The following is an 18,805-nucleotide window of genomic DNA, read 5'->3' as shown; positions in this document are numbered from 1 at the left end:
ATTAAATGATGCCTCATCATTTTGAGATCTAAATTGAGTGTTGCATTAGAGCATCTCCACTGCAAAAGTAAAAAGAAAAACTCAAATTGTCCTATGTGTCAAGGTCAATTGAGTTTCTTTTTCCTAGATGTCAATATTGGGATCCTCAATTCAAAAGACATCTCCAATGCAACACTCTAAAAACTTAAAATAACTTAGGTGTCATATCCTAGATGAGTATTTTTGCTTTTAATATTGAGTAGCCAATTGAGATCTACAAAAGAAATCTCAAATATTGAGTTTCTTCTTGAGATATCTCAACATTAAATGATGCCACATCATTTTGAGATCCAAATTGAGTGTTGCATTAGAGAGAAAACAATCCTAGGTGGCACTTTGAGTTTTTCAATTTCAGTGTTGCATTGGAGATGCTCTTACAGAGAGTTTTTTTTGTTAAATGTAATAAGATATTTTAGTTTTTTTTTTTTTAATGTAAATTTTTTTTATGTAACTTTTTTTGAAATAGAATTTCATTGATTTTTTTTAAAGTAACACTTCATTGATTGAAAACCAAATACATAATAACTCCCCCACAAACACATAATCGAAATACAGAAAAATAAGTAAAATAATGATAATAGTTCCGTTAGTTGTTGCGATCTTGGGTGAAAATTAAAACACGAATCCCACACACATACACCACATATGCACATATTTTAGATTTGGGAGCCCCGACGTTAGAATTGAAACAAAGCCTCGGAGCTCTCAAAATTCAGGAGCTCCCAAAATTGGGAGCCTGAGCCGCACATTGGACTTGCTGTAAGGTGGTGGAGATGCCAGAGAAAGGTGCATAAAAACAAACACCAGAGAAAAGGAAGGCTGAGAAGAAGATCCTCCTCAAAGATGAAAGAGATTGAACTTGTTTTAGCGTTTATAAAGTGAGGTTGTTTAGAAACGGCTGAGATTTCCTCTTCAAAAGAATGTAATCTCAGTCGTTGAATATATTTAAATGGCTTGTGGGTTCCTATCGGGCGGGTTCTCAGGCTCTTATTGGTCGGGCTTATCAGGTCGGACGTTAGGTGAAGGCCTCTCTGCCCATGTCCCGTCCACTAGAGCTCGTTTTTTCGTACTGGATAAACCCACTTGGGCTCATTATGTCCGGCAGTCACCTTCGAGGTCCGACTAGGGGTGTACTCGAGTCGAGCCGAGCCGAGTAGTAAGATGTTCAAGCTCGGTACGTGTATTTGACTGTCGAGCTCGAGCTCGAACTCGAGCTCGTTCGAGTAGTTGTCCACTTGTTCAAGCTCGGTTCGTATAAGTTTGAACGAGCTCGAGCTCGAACTCGAGCTCGCATTGTTTTAAGCTCGTTTACCAAAATACTTCAAATTAAAACTTTCTAAATCATCAAAATACTTCAATGATCATTTGTCACATACAATAATAATGATTAATGATTCATATTCCGATAATTTTTTAATGGTTGATATTTCATGTACAAGTTTCAATACTAATACGTAATTATGTACTATACTATTATAAGAGTATGTTAAACGAGCTGTTCACGAGTAGCTCGTGATACACTAAAGAATGTTCAAGCTCGGCTCGTTTATGTAAACGAGCTTGATTTTGAGCTCGTGTTAAGCTCGGGCTCGTTAATATTCGAGTCGAGCACGAGCAATAGTCGAGCCGAGCTCGAGCAGCTCGTTAAGAGCTCGGCTCGTGTACACCCCTAGGTCCGACTGTCAACTTCGGGTGGCGGGTTTCCCAACGGTTTTCCCACCCTAATTAGAACCAGGCTGCAGTGGAAGAGCCGAAAAGAACTTGGGCTGATTCGAGACCAAACATTTTGGCGGGTGCTCTTCTCTCTCCCTCTCTCTCTCTCTCTCTCTAAGAATGACGACCAGCGTAGCAGAAATAACTTCTCTCCTAACTGAAATTGCTTCCAACATTCAATCTGGACTTCCTTTAACATCATCTAGTATTCCCGCCATTTCCTCATTAAATCAATCTCTGAACCTCAATGAAGAATCTAATGTTAGGGTTTTAGAAACCACCCTCTCTTTGATGTGCTTCAAATCTCCTCAGGTTCTTATTATCTAGCTCAATTCCATTCTGGGTTTTTTTTTGTTAATGGGTCTAATTCTTTTTTTCTCTTTCTTGGTCTTTTAGGTTTTGGATTCAATTACTGAAAAACTAGTGGAAACGATCGTATCTGTTCTATGTTCATCCATTTCCTGCAAGGTATTGCGGTTTCAGAAGGAAGAGTTCTTGAAGATTGGGAGTTTGATGTCTAAGTATGATTGTGGGGAATTGATTAAAGCTTGTATCAATGTTTTCGAGAAATTGGAAGGACATGGTAAGTCTAATTGGGAGTACTTTCTAAGTAGTGTTTTTTTTTTCTCATTGTCTTTGGCTTGTTAGACTCATCTTCATCTGAATTATTCGAGTCAGATAGTCCTTAAATCAACCTAAATCAGCCTCTTGGACATGTTAGCCATCATGGGTCAGACAAAAATGAACTATCTGAAATCTGAATCTTGCCAATTCAGATCTCAAGTCAGATAAATATTTATCTTGACCTTTGTTGTCTCTCATTTGGGTTGCCTTTATTTAGGACGTTGTGAATTGAGATACTCATGCTTGATTTAGAGCATCTCCAATGCAACACTCAAACTCTAAATCTTAGAGTGCCACATTGGATTTTTTAGAGTTTCTCTCCAAAATCCATCTCCAATGCAAAACTTAACTTGGATCTCTAAAGTGAGGTGGCGGTAGTTATTTTAGAGATCCTTAAGAGGACACTCTAAATTTAGAGTGTCCTCTTGAGGATCTCTAAGAGCCACATAAGCAAATCAATTAATTTTATACTAAAATATAGGTTTTTAGAGTTTCTCTCAAGTGTTGCATTGGAAAAGGTTTTTCAATAGAGTATCTCTAAATGGCCAACTAGGAAAGAGACTATTTAGAGATCCATTTTTCACACTTGACACATAAGATTTTTAGAGTTTTTCTTGAGTCTTGCATTGGAGATGCTCTTAGCTTGGTTGTTATTAGGTGCAGTTTTAAAATTTTGTCATTTTTAATTTTTTGTTTGAATGATGCTGAATCTGATTAGCAGAATTACCTTCATTTCACAAAAAGATACCTACTTGTTCTTTGGGGAAGTTTAATGAGTACTTTTCTTCTGAAATATGAAATCTCTGTTATACACCTTTTGGAATGGACTATATCCCCTTCCGTATTGTGCAAGGGAGCTTCCATAGGAAAATCATTCTTGGATCGTCCAACTGCCTAGGCAGTTGAGATTGCTTGATCAACCCGAGTAAGGTGTGGATGGGGTCTGGATCGAGGGTAGACCTAGCCGATCCGACGAGGATCCCCTAACTCAAGGATTCCTTATAGATAGAGATCTTGAGAAAAAGAGAGAGTGGTTGGTCCCATGCAGATGGATATTGTACAACAGCTACAATAATAGCTTTGCAGTTATTGTGTATGTCTAATGTATGTATATATATGTATACATACATAGTTTAAGGTGTGATCAGTTCCAAGGGGATCCCGTCGCGGGGGATCAGAACCGTTTGGTAGCCGATCCGGAGTCGATCCCGTTCCCATCTGCTTAGCTGTGTGTCAAGAAGTCAGAGGGAATCATATTGGTATATAGGTGTTTTGAATGCACGTTTTGCTTTTTGTGAGATGGCAATAGTTTGTATCTTTCTTCTCAAATTCTTCTTCCAACGCATCTGATCCTCGGGTATCAAATGGTTCCATGGTTTGTAGCTCTTGAATACTTTTTTTCCGGGCTTTAAGGACCTTAGACACCATTTATTACTGTTGCAGGAAATCTGTCAAATTTGCTGCTGCGTGCTGTTTTAAAAGTTGCAGCGTCATCATCTTGTCATCAAAGTGTATTCCCATCACCAAATATTCTTAATGTCAAACCAACTTACCAGAAAAACACTGCTTTCTCAAGGTTGCATCTTCTTTTACCAGAAGAGATCTCTTCGGAAAACTACGAAATACCATCAAGGTGTGTCTTCATTCACTTGAGGAAATTATCTGATACAACTGTTGTTTACCGTTCACTCAGCATCCTTAGGAATGTAAACTTCACGAAAGATGAACGCCTTCAGTGGATCAAGAACCTATTTGGTGACTTTCTGGAAGCATCCTATAATGTGTCATTTTAGAACTTCAATTGCTAATTATATAGTATAATTGAGTTTGTCTTTCTTGCACATCATGAGGTACTAGTTTTCTGCTGTCATTCGTAGTGATTTAATTTATATATTTACTTTTTATTGTTTTTTATGTTTATAGTTCCTCCCCTACTAAATTTACAGTATATAAATTTCAATATATTTTGGTCTAGATTCATTTAGAGAAAAAATTCCATCCTATATTCCTATTTAAAGTCTTTTTCGCTCTCAAATATCTTTCTTCTGAAAACTATAACACCTTATCCAACTAAATCTTCTGATAATACTATAAATTGTTTCTTAAGGCGACATATATGTGATACCTCTGGAATGTGCTTTTTTCTTTCCAATGACTTGATATAGTTGTGAATCTTAACATATAAATAAGCAGTATCAGCTATCAGGTTATCAGTTTTTAATTGTGTTATTTTTTCGTAGCTTCTATTATTTACAAAGTTAGATCTTTCGTCTAAAACTGTTGTGTAATGCAGGTTATTCTTGTGGTATCTTGAACCACTGATTCTAAAAGATGACATTTCAGGAATTTTGTCAGAATATTGTAAGAGACCGTTCCTTTGCTTGAAGAAAGAAATGCACGAAAGAATGGCTTGGCGTTCTATAGTCTTATGCTTGGTACTTTCTCCAACGATGTTTATCGAGACAAGAACCTTATTGCATGGCTGGTTTCTGATATCGTAAGATTGGATTCATAATTCTGTAGATACTTCAGTTACTATAAATAATGGTCTCCAATCCATGCGTGAAACATAGGCTAATAGTTTAGAATTTTAATCTTCACCTATACAACATGTCCAATGACTGGTCTATTTTTTGACATACGTATTGATGCCCAAATGAAGTCCACACTTTTATTTGATTGCTCTGTCTATAACATCTAATCTACAGACACACATATGCTTTTTAGTTGAATAATTATATTGATCAATGGGTTGAGTTACTCATCTGCCAGCTACTTTATATAGGGGGTTGGCTTCCATTCTAGACCTTCAAATTGACATTGTCTCGTCAGTGTTGGATGTACTTTCTCGGCCAATGTGGTGGGGTCTGTCCATGGAGGTGGGATCAAAGCTACCATTCAGTCAGGCTTATTTTCCCAACCAACATCAGCTTTTTCTGACCCTAGCAGGATCTCTCTCATGTGAGAGTTTTCTAAGTTTGGTTGATCATATTGATAAGCATGTTCCGTATGGCGGAAATCATTCTAGACCAATTTCCAAGCAATCTTCAAGCAAGATAACAATGGTTGATCACAAATCTACGTGGTAAACTCTCTTGCTTTATCAAAGCATCTGCGTTTATACCATTTCGATCGAATTATTCAGGATTTTGATATAATCTTATATTGCAGGGCATTGTTGATGAATTTTCCTGTTTGGTTCTATTTTGCCGCCACATTGTTATTCTTTGGTAAAAAATGTCCTAACATGAAAACCCAAGCACATGACAGAGAGCAACACCGAGTGGCAGCTGCTAAATATCTCGCATGGATTAATAGCCCAGTTAACAATCACTATTTTGATTTTTTGGTCGATTGTTTCATTCAAATATCAACCTCTCTCGAAAAATGCAGCTCAGATGCACATAAAGTTAAAGCGGGCTCCAAAAAGAAACTCATGAAACTGAGAACCCATGACAAAAAGGATGTCATGACTGCAAAGGAATATGATGGTCGTGTAATAGGCCTCTGGATCAAAGAATTCCACGACTGTCATACGAGGTACTTGAAGAAAATTGCCAGCGAGAGTATTTCTGCTGGAACAAAATCACAAAAAAACCTTAGCCATAGACAGAACTCGTTGTTCAGAAGAATTTCGTTGGGGATCTTGATTGCATGTGATAATATAGATGAAGAGGCATGTGAACTTCTTCTCCATTATGCTGCAACAGGTGCAATCCTATCATATGGAAGTAAAGAACTGAATCCATTATTCAGAAAAATGAATGGAACTGAGGAAGCTATAGAAGGAGCACGCATGGTGTTCACTTTGTTCGATGTTATTGAGGATATGTCAGATTCACTATTTGAGACTGAGGAGGGTGCACAAGAATATATTTGCCGGTTAAGAGGAAGAACAGGGATGTTTTTGGTTAAGTGCATAGAGAAATTACTTCAACTCGGAACTAGAGGAGATGTTGAACAAATGCCCATGTTAATGGATCTTCAGAGGAGATTATTACAGTGGAAAAATCAAAGTGGTGAAAAAATAGAGGGATTCAAGGCCTTCGATGAAATTGTTAGTTCCCTAAATTTTAAGATATCTTCTTATGGAAATGTTTAGTAAGAAAAGAAAAGTGGTTGTTTGTAACTTCGATGGTAACACTCAAGTCAAGATTTTTGTTTGAGTACTCCACTTGACAGATGTAGAACTGTATTTAGATATCTAATGGAAGTTAGTTTCTCTTTCCAATGATTACTCTTGAACCTATCTCCAAATCTTCCCAGACCTAAGTAGTTGGACCAAACTCGGTGGCTAAGGTTGAGTCCTAGGCCAAGGGAGTCACTCGAGAAGAGAGTCTGCTGATCGTGTATGAAGAAGAAGAGGTGAACTTGGCTCAGGCTACCGTCGAGTCTTTATTCCTGTGTCACTGCACAGGTACAAATTTCTTTCTTTCTAATTTGCTGTTGGACTACTATACTCTATTGCAACTGAGATGGGTTATTCTAAGCTACTTCCTCTGCTACAAAACTTATCTCTGTCCCTCACTAAAGAAGAAAATTGTCACGGAAATCAACAAGTCATACTACCATTCTGTAAGCTTCGACATTACAATGTAATGCAATCTAAACAATAAACACATTCTCTTCAACCTTATTCCTGGCAAGCCAAAAAGTTCGAACAAGCCCGTGGACGAAATATATGCCGTCACAACGGGGCTCTACTTATTACAACTCCATCTTATAGGGCTCTACTACAATCATTCATTTACATTTAGCTTTTTTCCTATGATTTTTATATGTACGTGGCAAAACCAAAATCAGACCCAATTACGAAGAAACTTGAAATTTGTACTTGAACAGACTAGGATACGAGAGTTTTACCAGCATTTACTTTAGATGGTGTCAAAAATCAGTTGCAGATGAGTTCAACAGAGAGTTTCTTTGTTTTGATGCTTGGACATGGATCTCCTCCAAACTGCTCAGGAGCTACAGTAACTGTACACGATGGATGCCCAATGCAACTCTGCAACGACATCTTTGTGTTATTTTCTAATGTAAATTGGGCAAAAAAAAGCACCTTGTGATATTAACTATTTCACGTATACTAGGGCTCACCCCTAAACCTATCCCCGAGTTACCCAGTTCCATTGGTCAATCCTAATAAAGTAGTGTGAAAATGCTTTGTGGTAATAGTTGCGTTAAAATGACTATTTTGCCTGTTGTTTGACCCACTAGGCATACGCGAATGTTCATTTTTTTTTTGTTTAGATGGTTTCAACTTTCAAGTTTACTTGTGCTAGGAAATACTTTTTGTTGATGATAAAGAAAACACAATGATACCTTTTGGAAAATATCGTAAGACTTGTGGGCATGACAATTCCCCTCTTTGTAGCTTCCACAAACACCTTGTGGAGTTCCAAAGCTTGCAAACTTTATTGATGAAATTCTCTTTCCAGGAGTACACCATAGATTGACCTGGGGTTTCAACGGCCCATTACTCTTCCCTGAAGTTTGCTGTCGATAACTTGTGAGCGTCGGCTGCCATTCATGAATATCAGCACAGACACTTTGTACAGTTCTTGCATCTAAAGAAATCCCATTTGGATTACCACCCCATTCTTCAAACACAACCATTAGGTTTCCAGTCGGGTACAACCATGATCGAGGAACATGATACCTGAACACAGAAGGAACAAATAAGCATTTAGACCTGAAGATTTTCCTGACATGTAGTCAATCTATGAAGTACCACTCATCTTACCATCTTTGAGATGCTTCTCCACAATTAGTTTGGCATTTCGTCTCGGAATATAATCCGGTGTAGCTGCAGGTATCACATTTTCCTTCTGCTTTGTTTGCGGGCCAGTAACGCCCAATGTTTCGACCGTTTATCCATATCATCCCTTTGCCCATGCTGCTCATATCCAAACCCAATGGATCACTCCCAGCTGGTGCATTGAAATTAGTCTGCAAAAGGGTAAGAATGTAAACAAACTAGTGTAGCAATAGGAAGAAAAGACAGTATCAGTAAGATAGGATATTCCCTTCTTATTCTATTCCACATTTCCATGAGAGAATAGTACAACATGGACATATTCTCTCGTATAAACTCTATAAAGAGAAGGCCTTACCTTATACCATGTTAAGGGTTTCTTTTGAGCCACGAAAGATCCTTGGGCCCACTTGACCGTGGAACTTCCTCTGACAGAATCGAAGCTCCTCACTTCGCCTGTTAAACCAATCTATATAATAACATCTGAAGAGCTTAGGACTCTATCATGTGGTCTTAATCGGATGAAAATTGAAAACATAAACCTTCAGAAGATAAACCTTGTAAGACCATTTTTGCCATGTCAAGTCTCTTTTTCCTTCATTAAGACCCGTCAACGTGACTGGACCAAGAACACCTGTATTCCATGTCTCAAAATGTACGCCGACATTCTAAACTCAAATCACAAAAAACGAAACGTTAATTCCAAGTATCATAATGCTCTTTACTTACTAGATGGCGACAAACTGGTTAAATGAGAGTAAGAAAGAACGTACTGGGAGGCCAACAGCTACACTTAATAGAGCTATATTGTTAATGCCAGCTCTCATCACCACATTACCTGTAAATGTCAGTCTTGGTTCTTTTAAGTTACCGTATGCAGTTCCTGCCAAAACAAAGACAAAGGTACGCATTTGGATGATTAATTTTTGCAAATCTTAACCATGTGAACTCTGTTGTGTTAAAAGATCTCGTTTTTTACCTGAAAATTTGCCGTTGACGTAAACAAGTAAAGCATGACCAGCTGACATAACTGTAAGCACGGGATTCTTACCATTCTTCAAGAATGCTTCATTTGGGTCTATCCTGACACTGAAATATAGTGTAATAGTGACAAATTGGTACATGTAAATTTGTAACTGCTTAGTCGTAAATTAATCGATGATATGTTGCTAGTACTTACTCCGTTGAATACCACAAATAGTCTGAAGAATCTTTGGTGTGTTTTATCTGTTCACTTAGTCCAACCGTTGTTACCGAGTTATCACTATACCAAGCAATCTCTTCATCGTATGACTGCCAAGAGAACCCTTTACTCACTGGTGTCATCGCCACATGTGAACTTTGAGTCCCAACCTATTAAGGAGACTGATATTATTACCAAATTCATTCTCGGTGTATCTCGTTGATATTCTGTAATTTGAATTAGAAACGAATTTGAATATGATTTTCACCATTGCTGTGTTGAAAACGACGTTTTTGCAGTCAGGGAGAATACTGATAGACCAAGGAGGAAGGTAGTAGCTCTTGCCACGAAAGTTTACTGTTGCATATAATCCTGGGTCATTATTAGCAAGGTAAGCAGCACAACCTCCTGCTTTGTAGTTGAAGACATAAGCTTCTTGACTTTTCCCTAGAACTGTCTTGACAGGATCTGAATAAACTAAAGCAGCTTCACAGAGCTTGATGGCTTTATGGAGCTCAGTCAGATGGCTCCATTTTGGTTCATTTAGTAGTCCTACAAGAGTGCATGGTTAGACCATTACAAACATTTTCATTCTAAGTTGCAAGTGGTGTTTTTTTTTTGTCAAATTTGGATATAAAAGCTGACTTGATAGCTAAATTGGTCCACGTTAGATTTTTGAAATGTTAGTTTATTGGTTTGGGATTTCTGGCTTGTGCATCTGACTCGTGTCAATTGCTGACTTTGGCCCGTTTAAATTAGAGATTAAGTAAATAAGATAATCTTTTTGAATTAATAGTCTGCAAACAAGATCTCATATTCTGAAATGACTAATTATCCTTGACCAATAATCAATAAAAATCATGTCATCTGAGCAAAGACTACCTACCATATTCATCAATTGGAGCATCATATTCATAGCTAGTTGCTATATAAGGACCACCGGCTGTCCTATCGAAATTAGTTCCTCCATGATACTGAAATACAAAATGAAAAAAAAATAACTTGTAATTTTATATTGATTGAAGAAGAATTAGTTTTACCTAAAAATGTACCATAATCTTACCATGTAGTAGTTCATGAATGATCCACCTCTTTGTATAAACTTGGCCACTGAAAATGCTACATCTTCAGCTGGACGACGAGGTACAGGACCCCCGAACCCTGTGAACCTGTCGAATAGTTCAAACAAGGTTAGTTAACAGAAGAATTTCTCTTGAATTAGTTAGTCTTAAGACATTAATACCAAATTTCGTTTACGTTGTTTACCAGCCAGTCCAGTTTTCTGTCCATAACTTCGGTTTATATGGCTTGTTAGGAGTAAACCAATCGCAGTAAAAACCATTGCATGCACTTAGCTGTTTTAAGATAAAACCAAAATCAAGATGTTTCATTTTAAGAACCATGGCTACAAAAAAGGTCAAGATATTAGGAGCAGTGCCTGGCGGGCGATCCGGCGATCCACCACACCACATTAATGGGTCGTGCCAAGGCAAGAGCCCTAGTGAACCCCTAGTTAGATTACTTAGATGGATGTGTTGACAACTTACAAGCGGATCAGGAGTATCGTCTTGCTTGCACATAACCCATGGAACTCCAGTGTCAAGCCCGACTGCCATTTGAGCGGCCCATTTGGTATAGGAACGACCCGGAGCACCAATTTCCCATTCTACAGGTCCATATTCGTTCTCAATCTGCAACAAGTATTGATATATAGTCGTAAAACATCAAACTCTCAAGAATCAAACACTGCAATATATATATATATATATATATATATATATATATATATATATATATCTTGAGTTAATTGATTCATCATTTTTACCTGTGACATGATTATTGGACCTCCCTGAGGTTCAAATAACCTTTCGGCCTTCATCATGTCGACTATTTTTGTCGTAAACGTTTGCATTGCTGTCTACATTGTTCCATTCAAGAAAATTTTAGTATAAGAAAGAAAATAATTATTGATACCAAAGAATGAGGGCTAGGGGTTTGGATCACAACCCAAACTATCCAACCTTGAAAGGTCCATTATCTGTTCTAAATTGGATACCAGGAACATATTTGAGCCAGACAGGGAATCCTCTGAAACAAAAACAGAACAAATTAGGTTATTATTCTAAACAATAATGTCTTGATGAGGTAGCTCGTGCCGTAGTATCTTCAGCATTCAGTGCTACTCGTTTGTGAGTCGACTTACTCGATAGAATGGGTTTCCATGCTTGTATTCTTTATCTTTATGGGCCGATTATATAGTATTATCTTTATGCTTGAATTCCAGTTCTGTTGAAGGTATTAAGTTATTACCCGAAGTTCCACTCAGCACAAACGAAAGGGCCGATTCTGAGATGAAGATAAAGACCAGCTTGCTTCACCAACTTTATAAAGCGAACAAGATCGTATCTATCCTCGAAATAATACTACAAATGGAAGTCAAAAACATGAAGTCTCTGCATATATATTGAAGGAATTAAGTTTTCTAAAACGAAATGGGGAAGTATTTTTTATTACTTTGCCAGGAGAAGGTTCATGTCCATTCCAAAAGACATAAGTTTGAATTACATCTAAACCTCCAGCTTTGGCTTTCTGAATGAGATCAGGCCACATCTGCAAATAGCACAAAACTCAATATAATTTTATCTTAAAAACACAACATGACAATGTTCTAAAATGCAGTTTTCTGCCTCAAGATAGTTTAGTTTGAAAATGAGGCATTGCTTCAAGGTCTAGGTCTCATGGCAGTAAATGGCGTAAACCAATTTATCGAAGAAAACTAAACAGTAGACATTCGATTTAAAAAAAAAAAATCGCATAATAGAGTTTCCCCATGGGCCATGTTGGTCGGAGAAGGCCCAACACAACTCATTTTTCGGCTGCGTTGGGCTGACACAGCCAGTAGCGCGCCAGAGGGCTGGACAGGCCAATGAGTTACTCCTAACCTGTTTGGGCACGGCAGATGACACCCTATTGTAAGTCGGACGACTTACTTGCGAAGCTCGTATGCCTCGGACTCTATTGTTTAAACTTAGGAGCTACAAATATCTCAAACGCGTTGAAGGAACGAAGAAACTTAAAGTTTAGAGAAAATAAGAAATTCCAGAAGAGAAAACATCAATTCCAATGATGAGAGATACCCATAAATCCACATTTGTGTTTAAGTACCTCAGGGGTACTTCTTGGATAATGTATGGAGCCAGAAATGAGGATCCTTCTCTGTCCATTAATGGTAATAGCTTTATTGTCATAAGACACAGAAGCATTAACAGATGAAAAACATAAATACAAAAGAACCAACAACATGAACAATGTTCTTTTGGCTCCTAATAACCTATACATTATTTGCTCTAACTCCATTCTCTCTCTTTCTCTCTCAAATCACAGTTTCAGATTCAACTTTTATCAGAGTGATACCAACAATTTCAATATCTTATGAGGAGTATGATTGAAGCCATGCTAGATCCAATTTCTGTGGAGGTGTCAATTGTCCATTTTTCAAGTAAAGTAAAAACAAAATAAACTATTTCTATTTTAAGATATCTACAAGTTGCAATCTTTTTCTTCTCCTAAAATCTATCTACTTTTACCATTAAACATATTTTTGAGGTCCATGACTATTTCAAACATAACAAGTTTTTTTCTATATAAGGGCCTCATTATACAAAAGTCAATGACATATATATATATATATATGTATATATATATATATATATAGAACCGATATTATAAAGAAGAAGCACACACAAGAAAATTTTGCTTCGAAATTAACGATTACAATTTTATTCAACAATGGAGAAGTTCAATATAACACAAGAAGGTATACATTTTACTGCAAGTAAACAACTTGCCCAAACATTATTTTTCTCTATGAATCGATAACATTGCACGCAAAAAACATTCCGTCTCTACGTGCTAAACTCATAACCCCACCATATATACATGTATATATGGGGCTAAAACAACTTATAATCTATTTACACTTTATCTTCTTTATTCTTTTTCACACCGATAGTATCTAAGCTTCGAGCCAAATGATGTGTTATAGATTCCTATCACTTCATCCTTGTACTAAAAGCTATAAACCAGATGCCTTGAATCTTCAAGAAATATGAAACTTGTACACAAATGGTGTATATAAACATGAAGCATCTCCAAAGATCTCGGTATCTATAGTTAAGCGGTTCTTTTATCTAAAGAAATCCCATTTGGATTTCCACCCCATTCTTCGAAAATAACCATTAAATTTCCAGTTGGATTCAACCACGATCGGGGAACATGGTACCTGAAATAAAATAGCAAACAAGAGAAAAAGAAATCAGATGACGAGTTAAATTGATTTCTTAATCGATCCTATCTCGAATCAAGAAAGCTTCACTTACCATCTTTGTGATGCTTCTCCACAATTACTTTGACATTTCTTCTCTGTGTATTCTCCTGCATAGTTACAACTTCCACATTGACCAGATGCTTTATTTGCAGGCCAATAACGTCCGATACTTTGACCGTTAATCCATACTTGACCTTTTCCCATACTACCCATGTCTAAACCCAACGGATCCTTTCCGGCTGGTGCATTGAATATCGTCTATAAAAGAATTCCATGTCAGGAAATTGATGAAAACCAAAGAATGTAACGAGCTTATGATTTTTCGCTAAGTTATGAATGGTGGTATGGAGATAAGTTCTTTCGGGGTCCTTACCTTATACCACGTTAATGGTTGCTTTTGTGCCACTAAAGAACCTTGTACCCATTCGACAGAGGAACTCCCACTGAGTGAATTTAGACTTTTCGCTTCTCCCGTTAAACCAATCTGGAAAACGAACACCATAAGAGAGCTTAATACTCTAATCTTTATATGGTAATAGAAAAAAATTGAATATAAGAATACAGACCTTATAAGACCATTTTTGCCATGTCAAGTCTCTTTTTCCTTCGTTAAGGCCCGTTAACGTAACTGGACCAAGAACACCCGCCTTCCATGTCTCAAAATGGATACCGATATTCTAATTCCAATGAAAAAAAGTTAGATATTAGTCGGATAAAATTTGTCTGCATCGATTATCTTTCAAGGGAAAGAAGAGATAGAAGAACGTACCGGGAGGCCAACAGCAATACTCAAAAGTGCAATCTTGTTAATGCCAACTCTCATGTTTACTTTACCACTAAATGTCAGTCTCGGGTTATCTATACCCCCGTATGCAGTTCCTGATAGTCGACCATTGACGAAAACATGTAAAGCATGACCAGCTGACATAACCGTAAGCACGGGACTCTGACCGTTTTTCAAGAATGCTTCATTTGGAGCTAGTCTGACACTGAAAATACAGAGAGATGTTCTGTTTAACACAAGCTATAATAACAAGAACGATATAAGAATTTGACGTTTTCTTTTATGATTGCTTACTCTGTCGAATACCACATATAATCTGAAGAATCTCTAGTGGCATTTATCTGCTCAATGAGTCCAACTGTTGTAGCTGAATTATCGTCGTAAGAAGCAGTCTCTTCATTGTATGATTGCCATGAGAACCCTTTAACAACAGGTGTCATTGTGGCTTGTGAAGTTCGAGCCGAAACCTGTCAAGAGATTAGGTGAGGAGTGGATGAGCTCAATCTTATGGTAGAAATAAAATCACAAACTTTGGATCAAAATCAAAGCTTTTGTCCATTTCAGACCCCGATACCCGATCCATGGACACAGGGACCCCGGGTCTGAACCCCAAAATGTTGAACCTTGGATCCCAGACTCTAGAGCCAGGGCCCTGGAGTCCATAGACCTTAGATCTTGGGACTTGAACCATGGACCCTGGAACCCTAAACCCTGCTATGAGAAGTTCAAATGTTATGATAAACAGAAAAACAAAGAGCACTACTCACAGTTGCAGTGTTAAAGACGACATTTTTGCAGTCGGGTAGGATGCTAATAGACCAAGGAGGTAGGTTATAGCTCTTTCGCCTAAAGGTCACTGTTGCAGGAGAGCCGGTGTCGTAGTTAGCAAGGAAGGCAGCACAACCTCCTGCCTTGTACGGGAACACATGAGCCTAAATCGACAATAACAAAAAAGATATAAAGAGTTAGTATAATGATAGTCAGCGTGCCTCGAACCCATTGACCTCTAGGGTGAAAGAATAAATCTCTTATATTTCCAACCAAACCAAGAGTTGTTGGTAAGAGTGTGATGCTCCTCTTAAGGCGTTAATCACCTTTCCCTGTCGAGGTTTGTTAAAACCATGAGGGCGAGAAATGTCAAAGCGACCAGTATAGTTCAGACTACTATACATGAAACAAGGGTAGTTTGATAAAGTAATTTTAATTGTGAACGATAGACAAGTTTCTCTTCATAAATTCAATTTCTAGAAACACCACACAAAATGGAAAAGAGAGAATAAATTCTTTAAAAGTAGGAAGAAATGACTTTCACTTATTTAAGTAAAAAGTGGACGAAAATTACTCAAAAACACTCTACAAGTGTAATTCGGAGGTTCCATCGAAAGAGTCTTAATTAGTGGTCTGAATAGACTAGAGGAAAGTTAAATCGAACCTCTTGCTTGTTCCCTAGTGATGTCACAGTTGCGTCTGAAAAAACTAAAGCTGGTTCACAGAGCTTGATGGCTTTATGGAGATCTCTTAAATGGCTCCACTTCGGTTCCCTTAATAGTCCTACATGAGAAGCGAAAAGAAAGTTAAAACAATAAAGAACATAAGCTCATCGGATATACATATAATATGTATGAACCAAGCAACGGTTGCCTACCATATTCATCAATTGGAGCATCATAGTCATAACTAGTCGCTATAAACGGACCGCCTGCTGTCCTTCCGAAATTCGTCCCACCATGGTACTGAAATATAAAGATCGAAACAACTTTAGTGTTTAAATGACTGAAAAATGACTAGTTTTGCCTCACAAATATAAAATAAAAATACAATTATGACATAACCTTACCATATAGTAGTTCATGAATGATCCACCTTTTTGTATAAACTTGGCAACTGAAAACGCGATATCTTCAACTGGTCGATGAGGCACAGGACCTCCAAACCCTGTAAACCTACAAATTGTTGAGAGGAAAACGATAAGATTCTTAATAGACGTAAAACCAATAAGAGTCGTTAAAACCATTTTTGGAAGAAGTAAAAATTCTTACCATCCAGTCCAGTTTTCGGTCCACATCTTTGGCTTATTTGCCTTGTTAGGAACAAACCAATCACAGTAGAAACCATTACACGCACCCAACTGTATAAAGAACGATCAAACTATATAAATATAAACGTTTTAAAAAATTTCATGTAAGATACAGAAGATCGTTGCAAAATATGATCGAAAGAGTAATTTCAAGCTTTAAAATTTGTTTTCTCAACGCTTTAAGGCTAGAGAAGCTTACAACTGGACCAGGAGCATCATCTTGCTTGCACATGACCCATGGGACACCAGTGCCAAGACCTAATGCCATTTGAGCTGCCCACTGTGTATATGCACGACCCGGTGCACCAATAGTCCATTCAACTGGTCCGTATTCATTCTCAATCTGCAACATATAATAACACATCAACTCTTTACTCTCTTAATGGTTTCTAAGTACGAAAATAAAATTGGCGGCAAAATGTTCGAAAAGTAATTTCAACCCATGTTAATAACCAAAGCAAGAAACAAAATTTACTTAATAAGTTTTACCTGTGATAGAATTATTGGACCTCCTTGAGATTCAAATAACCCTTCAGCCTTCATCATATTGACGATTTTCGTCGTAAAACCTTGCATTGCCGCCTTCATAAAATCATTCGAAAGAAAACAGTAATTAATAAAAAAAATTTAAAATTTTAAGTGGAGAAGAAAAGAAACCCAAATTACCAACCTTGAAAGGTCCATTATTTGTTCTAAATTGGATACCAGGAACATATTTGAGCCAGACAGGAAACCCTCTGAATTAAAAACAGAACATAATAGAATTATTAAATCAAAACTTTGATTATTATTTTTATATATGGGTCTTAAGAGAATGAATTTTTAATTACCCAAAGTTCCATTCAGCACAAACATAAGGTCCAATCCTGAGATGAACATAGAGACCAGCTTGTTTCACCAATTTAAGAAACCTAACAAGGTCATATCTTCCTTCAAAATTATACTGAAAATGAAATTGAAGAAATACCCATTAGAATTATTGCACAAAAAATGGAAATGAAATTGGAATTTGATGAATTTGGTGGAGTAATTTTGATTACTTTGCCAGGAGAAGGTTCATGTCCATTCCAAAAGACATAAGTTTGAATTACATCTAAACCTCCATCTTTGGCTTTTTGAATAAGATCAGGCCACATCTGCAATAAACCCAATAATCAAATTTAATATGATCTTGAAAATTTGAAGTAAAAACAAAAAAGAAGTAGAAAAAACAAATAAACAATCCAAGGTACAAAATTGCAGAAATTATTCTACAAAATCTGACAAGTTGCAGAAAGTGAGAGAATGAAAGATTCTCATTAAAGAATTGAAGCAAACAACTGACAAAATCCAAAAAACCCAAAGGAAATTGAGAAAATTTTGAGGGTTATGGAGAAGAAGAAAACCAAAAGCAGAGATACCCATTTGTTTAAAAGCCTTAGAAATTGAAGAAAAATGGAAGAAATGAAGAAATTTAGAGATACCCATTAAAGAAAACAAGAAATTATAGAATACCCATTGAACACATTTAGATTTTTAATACCTCAGGAGTGCTTCTTGGGTAATGAATAGAACCAGAAATGAGAATCCTTCTCCATCCATTAATGGTAATAGCTTTATGATCATAAGAGACAGAAGCTTTAACAGATGAAAGATATGAAAATAGAAAAGAAACCAGAAACAGGCACAAAGCTCTTTTGGTCCCTAATAAGTTATACATAATTTCTATTCAATGGGGTCTTTTTTTTTTCTTGTATTGTGTTTGTTTGCTTTTTCACTTTGGTCTAAAATAGAAAAGTGATGATAATAATAATATTAATGAAGAAAGAAAGCAACACTAATAAGTGTTATGTTTCTCTTCTTTCTTAATAAGGGATTTGAAGTAGTAGTAATATAAGAGAGAGAAATTAGAGAGAGAGAGATAGTTGGAGAATGCAGAGTAAGTGAGTAATGAGAAGATATTGGTTTTGGTTTAGCAAAAATGAGAAGCTTTTCATCTGCTTTTAAACTTGAAAATTTGTACTATTAAGAAGGGGTTTTGTAGGACCCATAATTCTTTGGCCTAACCCTCACTGATGTGGATTTTCATCCAATCCAGTTCATTGTTTTTTTTTTGTTTAATACATTTTTTTTGTTTAATACATATTCTATTAATTTTAATTTCTTTGATATTTAGCACGGTATTTAAGAAAGGAGAAAACAAGTATTTTTTTGTTTCTAGTTTAGGAAGTAATTTTATATTTTCATAAAAGAGATTCCAGTTACTGAATTCATAATCTCTTCCAACATTTGTTGGTTTTGGTCAACCAATCCTTGAAAAGATT

The 18,805-nt window shown here is 36.7% G+C and overlaps 3 protein-coding genes across 4 annotated transcripts; 1 reads left to right on the top strand and 2 right to left on the bottom strand.

Annotated features, from left to right (window-relative positions):
* The first annotated feature begins 1,143 nt into the window (after positions 1-1,143).
* Positions 1,144-6,607, top strand: LOC147539147 (acyl-CoA synthetase family protein). The gene is made up of 7 exons (XM_086639062.1): positions 1,144-1,155; positions 1,713-2,064; positions 2,149-2,335; positions 3,820-4,009; positions 4,670-4,873; positions 5,162-5,461; positions 5,548-6,607. The coding sequence occupies exons 2-7, from the start codon at positions 1,873-1,875 to the stop codon at positions 6,476-6,478; spliced, it is 2,004 nt and encodes a 667-aa protein (XP_086495188.1). The 5' UTR covers positions 1,144-1,155; positions 1,713-1,872; the 3' UTR covers positions 6,479-6,607.
* A 377-nt stretch (positions 6,608-6,984) lies between these two features.
* Positions 6,985-12,958, bottom strand: LOC147539146 (beta-galactosidase 1-like). The gene is made up of 18 exons (XM_086639059.1): positions 12,480-12,958; positions 11,829-11,924; positions 11,625-11,737; positions 11,336-11,402; positions 11,140-11,232; positions 10,862-11,005; positions 10,581-10,669; positions 10,378-10,483; positions 10,201-10,288; positions 9,583-9,866; positions 9,312-9,484; positions 9,111-9,220; positions 8,905-9,014; positions 8,689-8,799; positions 8,490-8,600; positions 8,120-8,325; positions 7,699-8,035; positions 6,985-7,381 (listed from the first exon to the last, which is right to left on the bottom strand). The coding sequence occupies exons 1-18, from the start codon at positions 12,669-12,671 to the stop codon at positions 7,268-7,270; spliced, it is 2,544 nt and encodes an 847-aa protein (XP_086495185.1). The 5' UTR covers positions 12,672-12,958; the 3' UTR covers positions 6,985-7,267.
* A 107-nt stretch (positions 12,959-13,065) lies between these two features.
* LOC147539145 (beta-galactosidase 1-like) lies at positions 13,066-18,500 on the bottom strand. 2 transcript variants are annotated; one of them, XM_086639060.1, is made up of 17 exons: positions 18,025-18,500; positions 17,543-17,638; positions 17,333-17,445; positions 17,173-17,239; positions 16,992-17,084; positions 16,702-16,845; positions 16,465-16,553; positions 16,263-16,368; positions 16,071-16,158; positions 15,858-15,976; positions 15,193-15,357; positions 14,720-14,892; positions 14,411-14,630; positions 14,208-14,318; positions 14,015-14,125; positions 13,694-13,899; positions 13,066-13,596 (listed from the first exon to the last, which is right to left on the bottom strand). In XM_086639060.1, the coding sequence occupies exons 1-17, from the start codon at positions 18,199-18,201 to the stop codon at positions 13,488-13,490; spliced, it is 2,187 nt and encodes a 728-aa protein (XP_086495186.1). In that variant the 5' UTR covers positions 18,202-18,500; the 3' UTR covers positions 13,066-13,487. The 2 variants fall into 2 exon arrangements, with proteins under 2 accessions (XP_086495186.1, XP_086495187.1); XM_086639061.1 differs by lacking the exon at positions 13,066-13,596 and having other exon boundaries at positions 13,690-13,899; positions 18,025-18,492.
* Between the last annotated feature and the right edge of the window lie 305 nt (positions 18,501-18,805).

The sequence above is a fragment of the Eschscholzia californica genome, unplaced genomic scaffold, assembly GCF_041429995.1.
Source record: "Eschscholzia californica isolate CP2 unplaced genomic scaffold, dmEscCali1.0.p SCAF_5, whole genome shotgun sequence".
NCBI lineage: Eukaryota > Viridiplantae > Streptophyta > Magnoliopsida > Ranunculales > Papaveraceae > Eschscholzia > Eschscholzia californica.
This window is presented reverse-complemented; position numbering and strand designations above follow the sequence as displayed.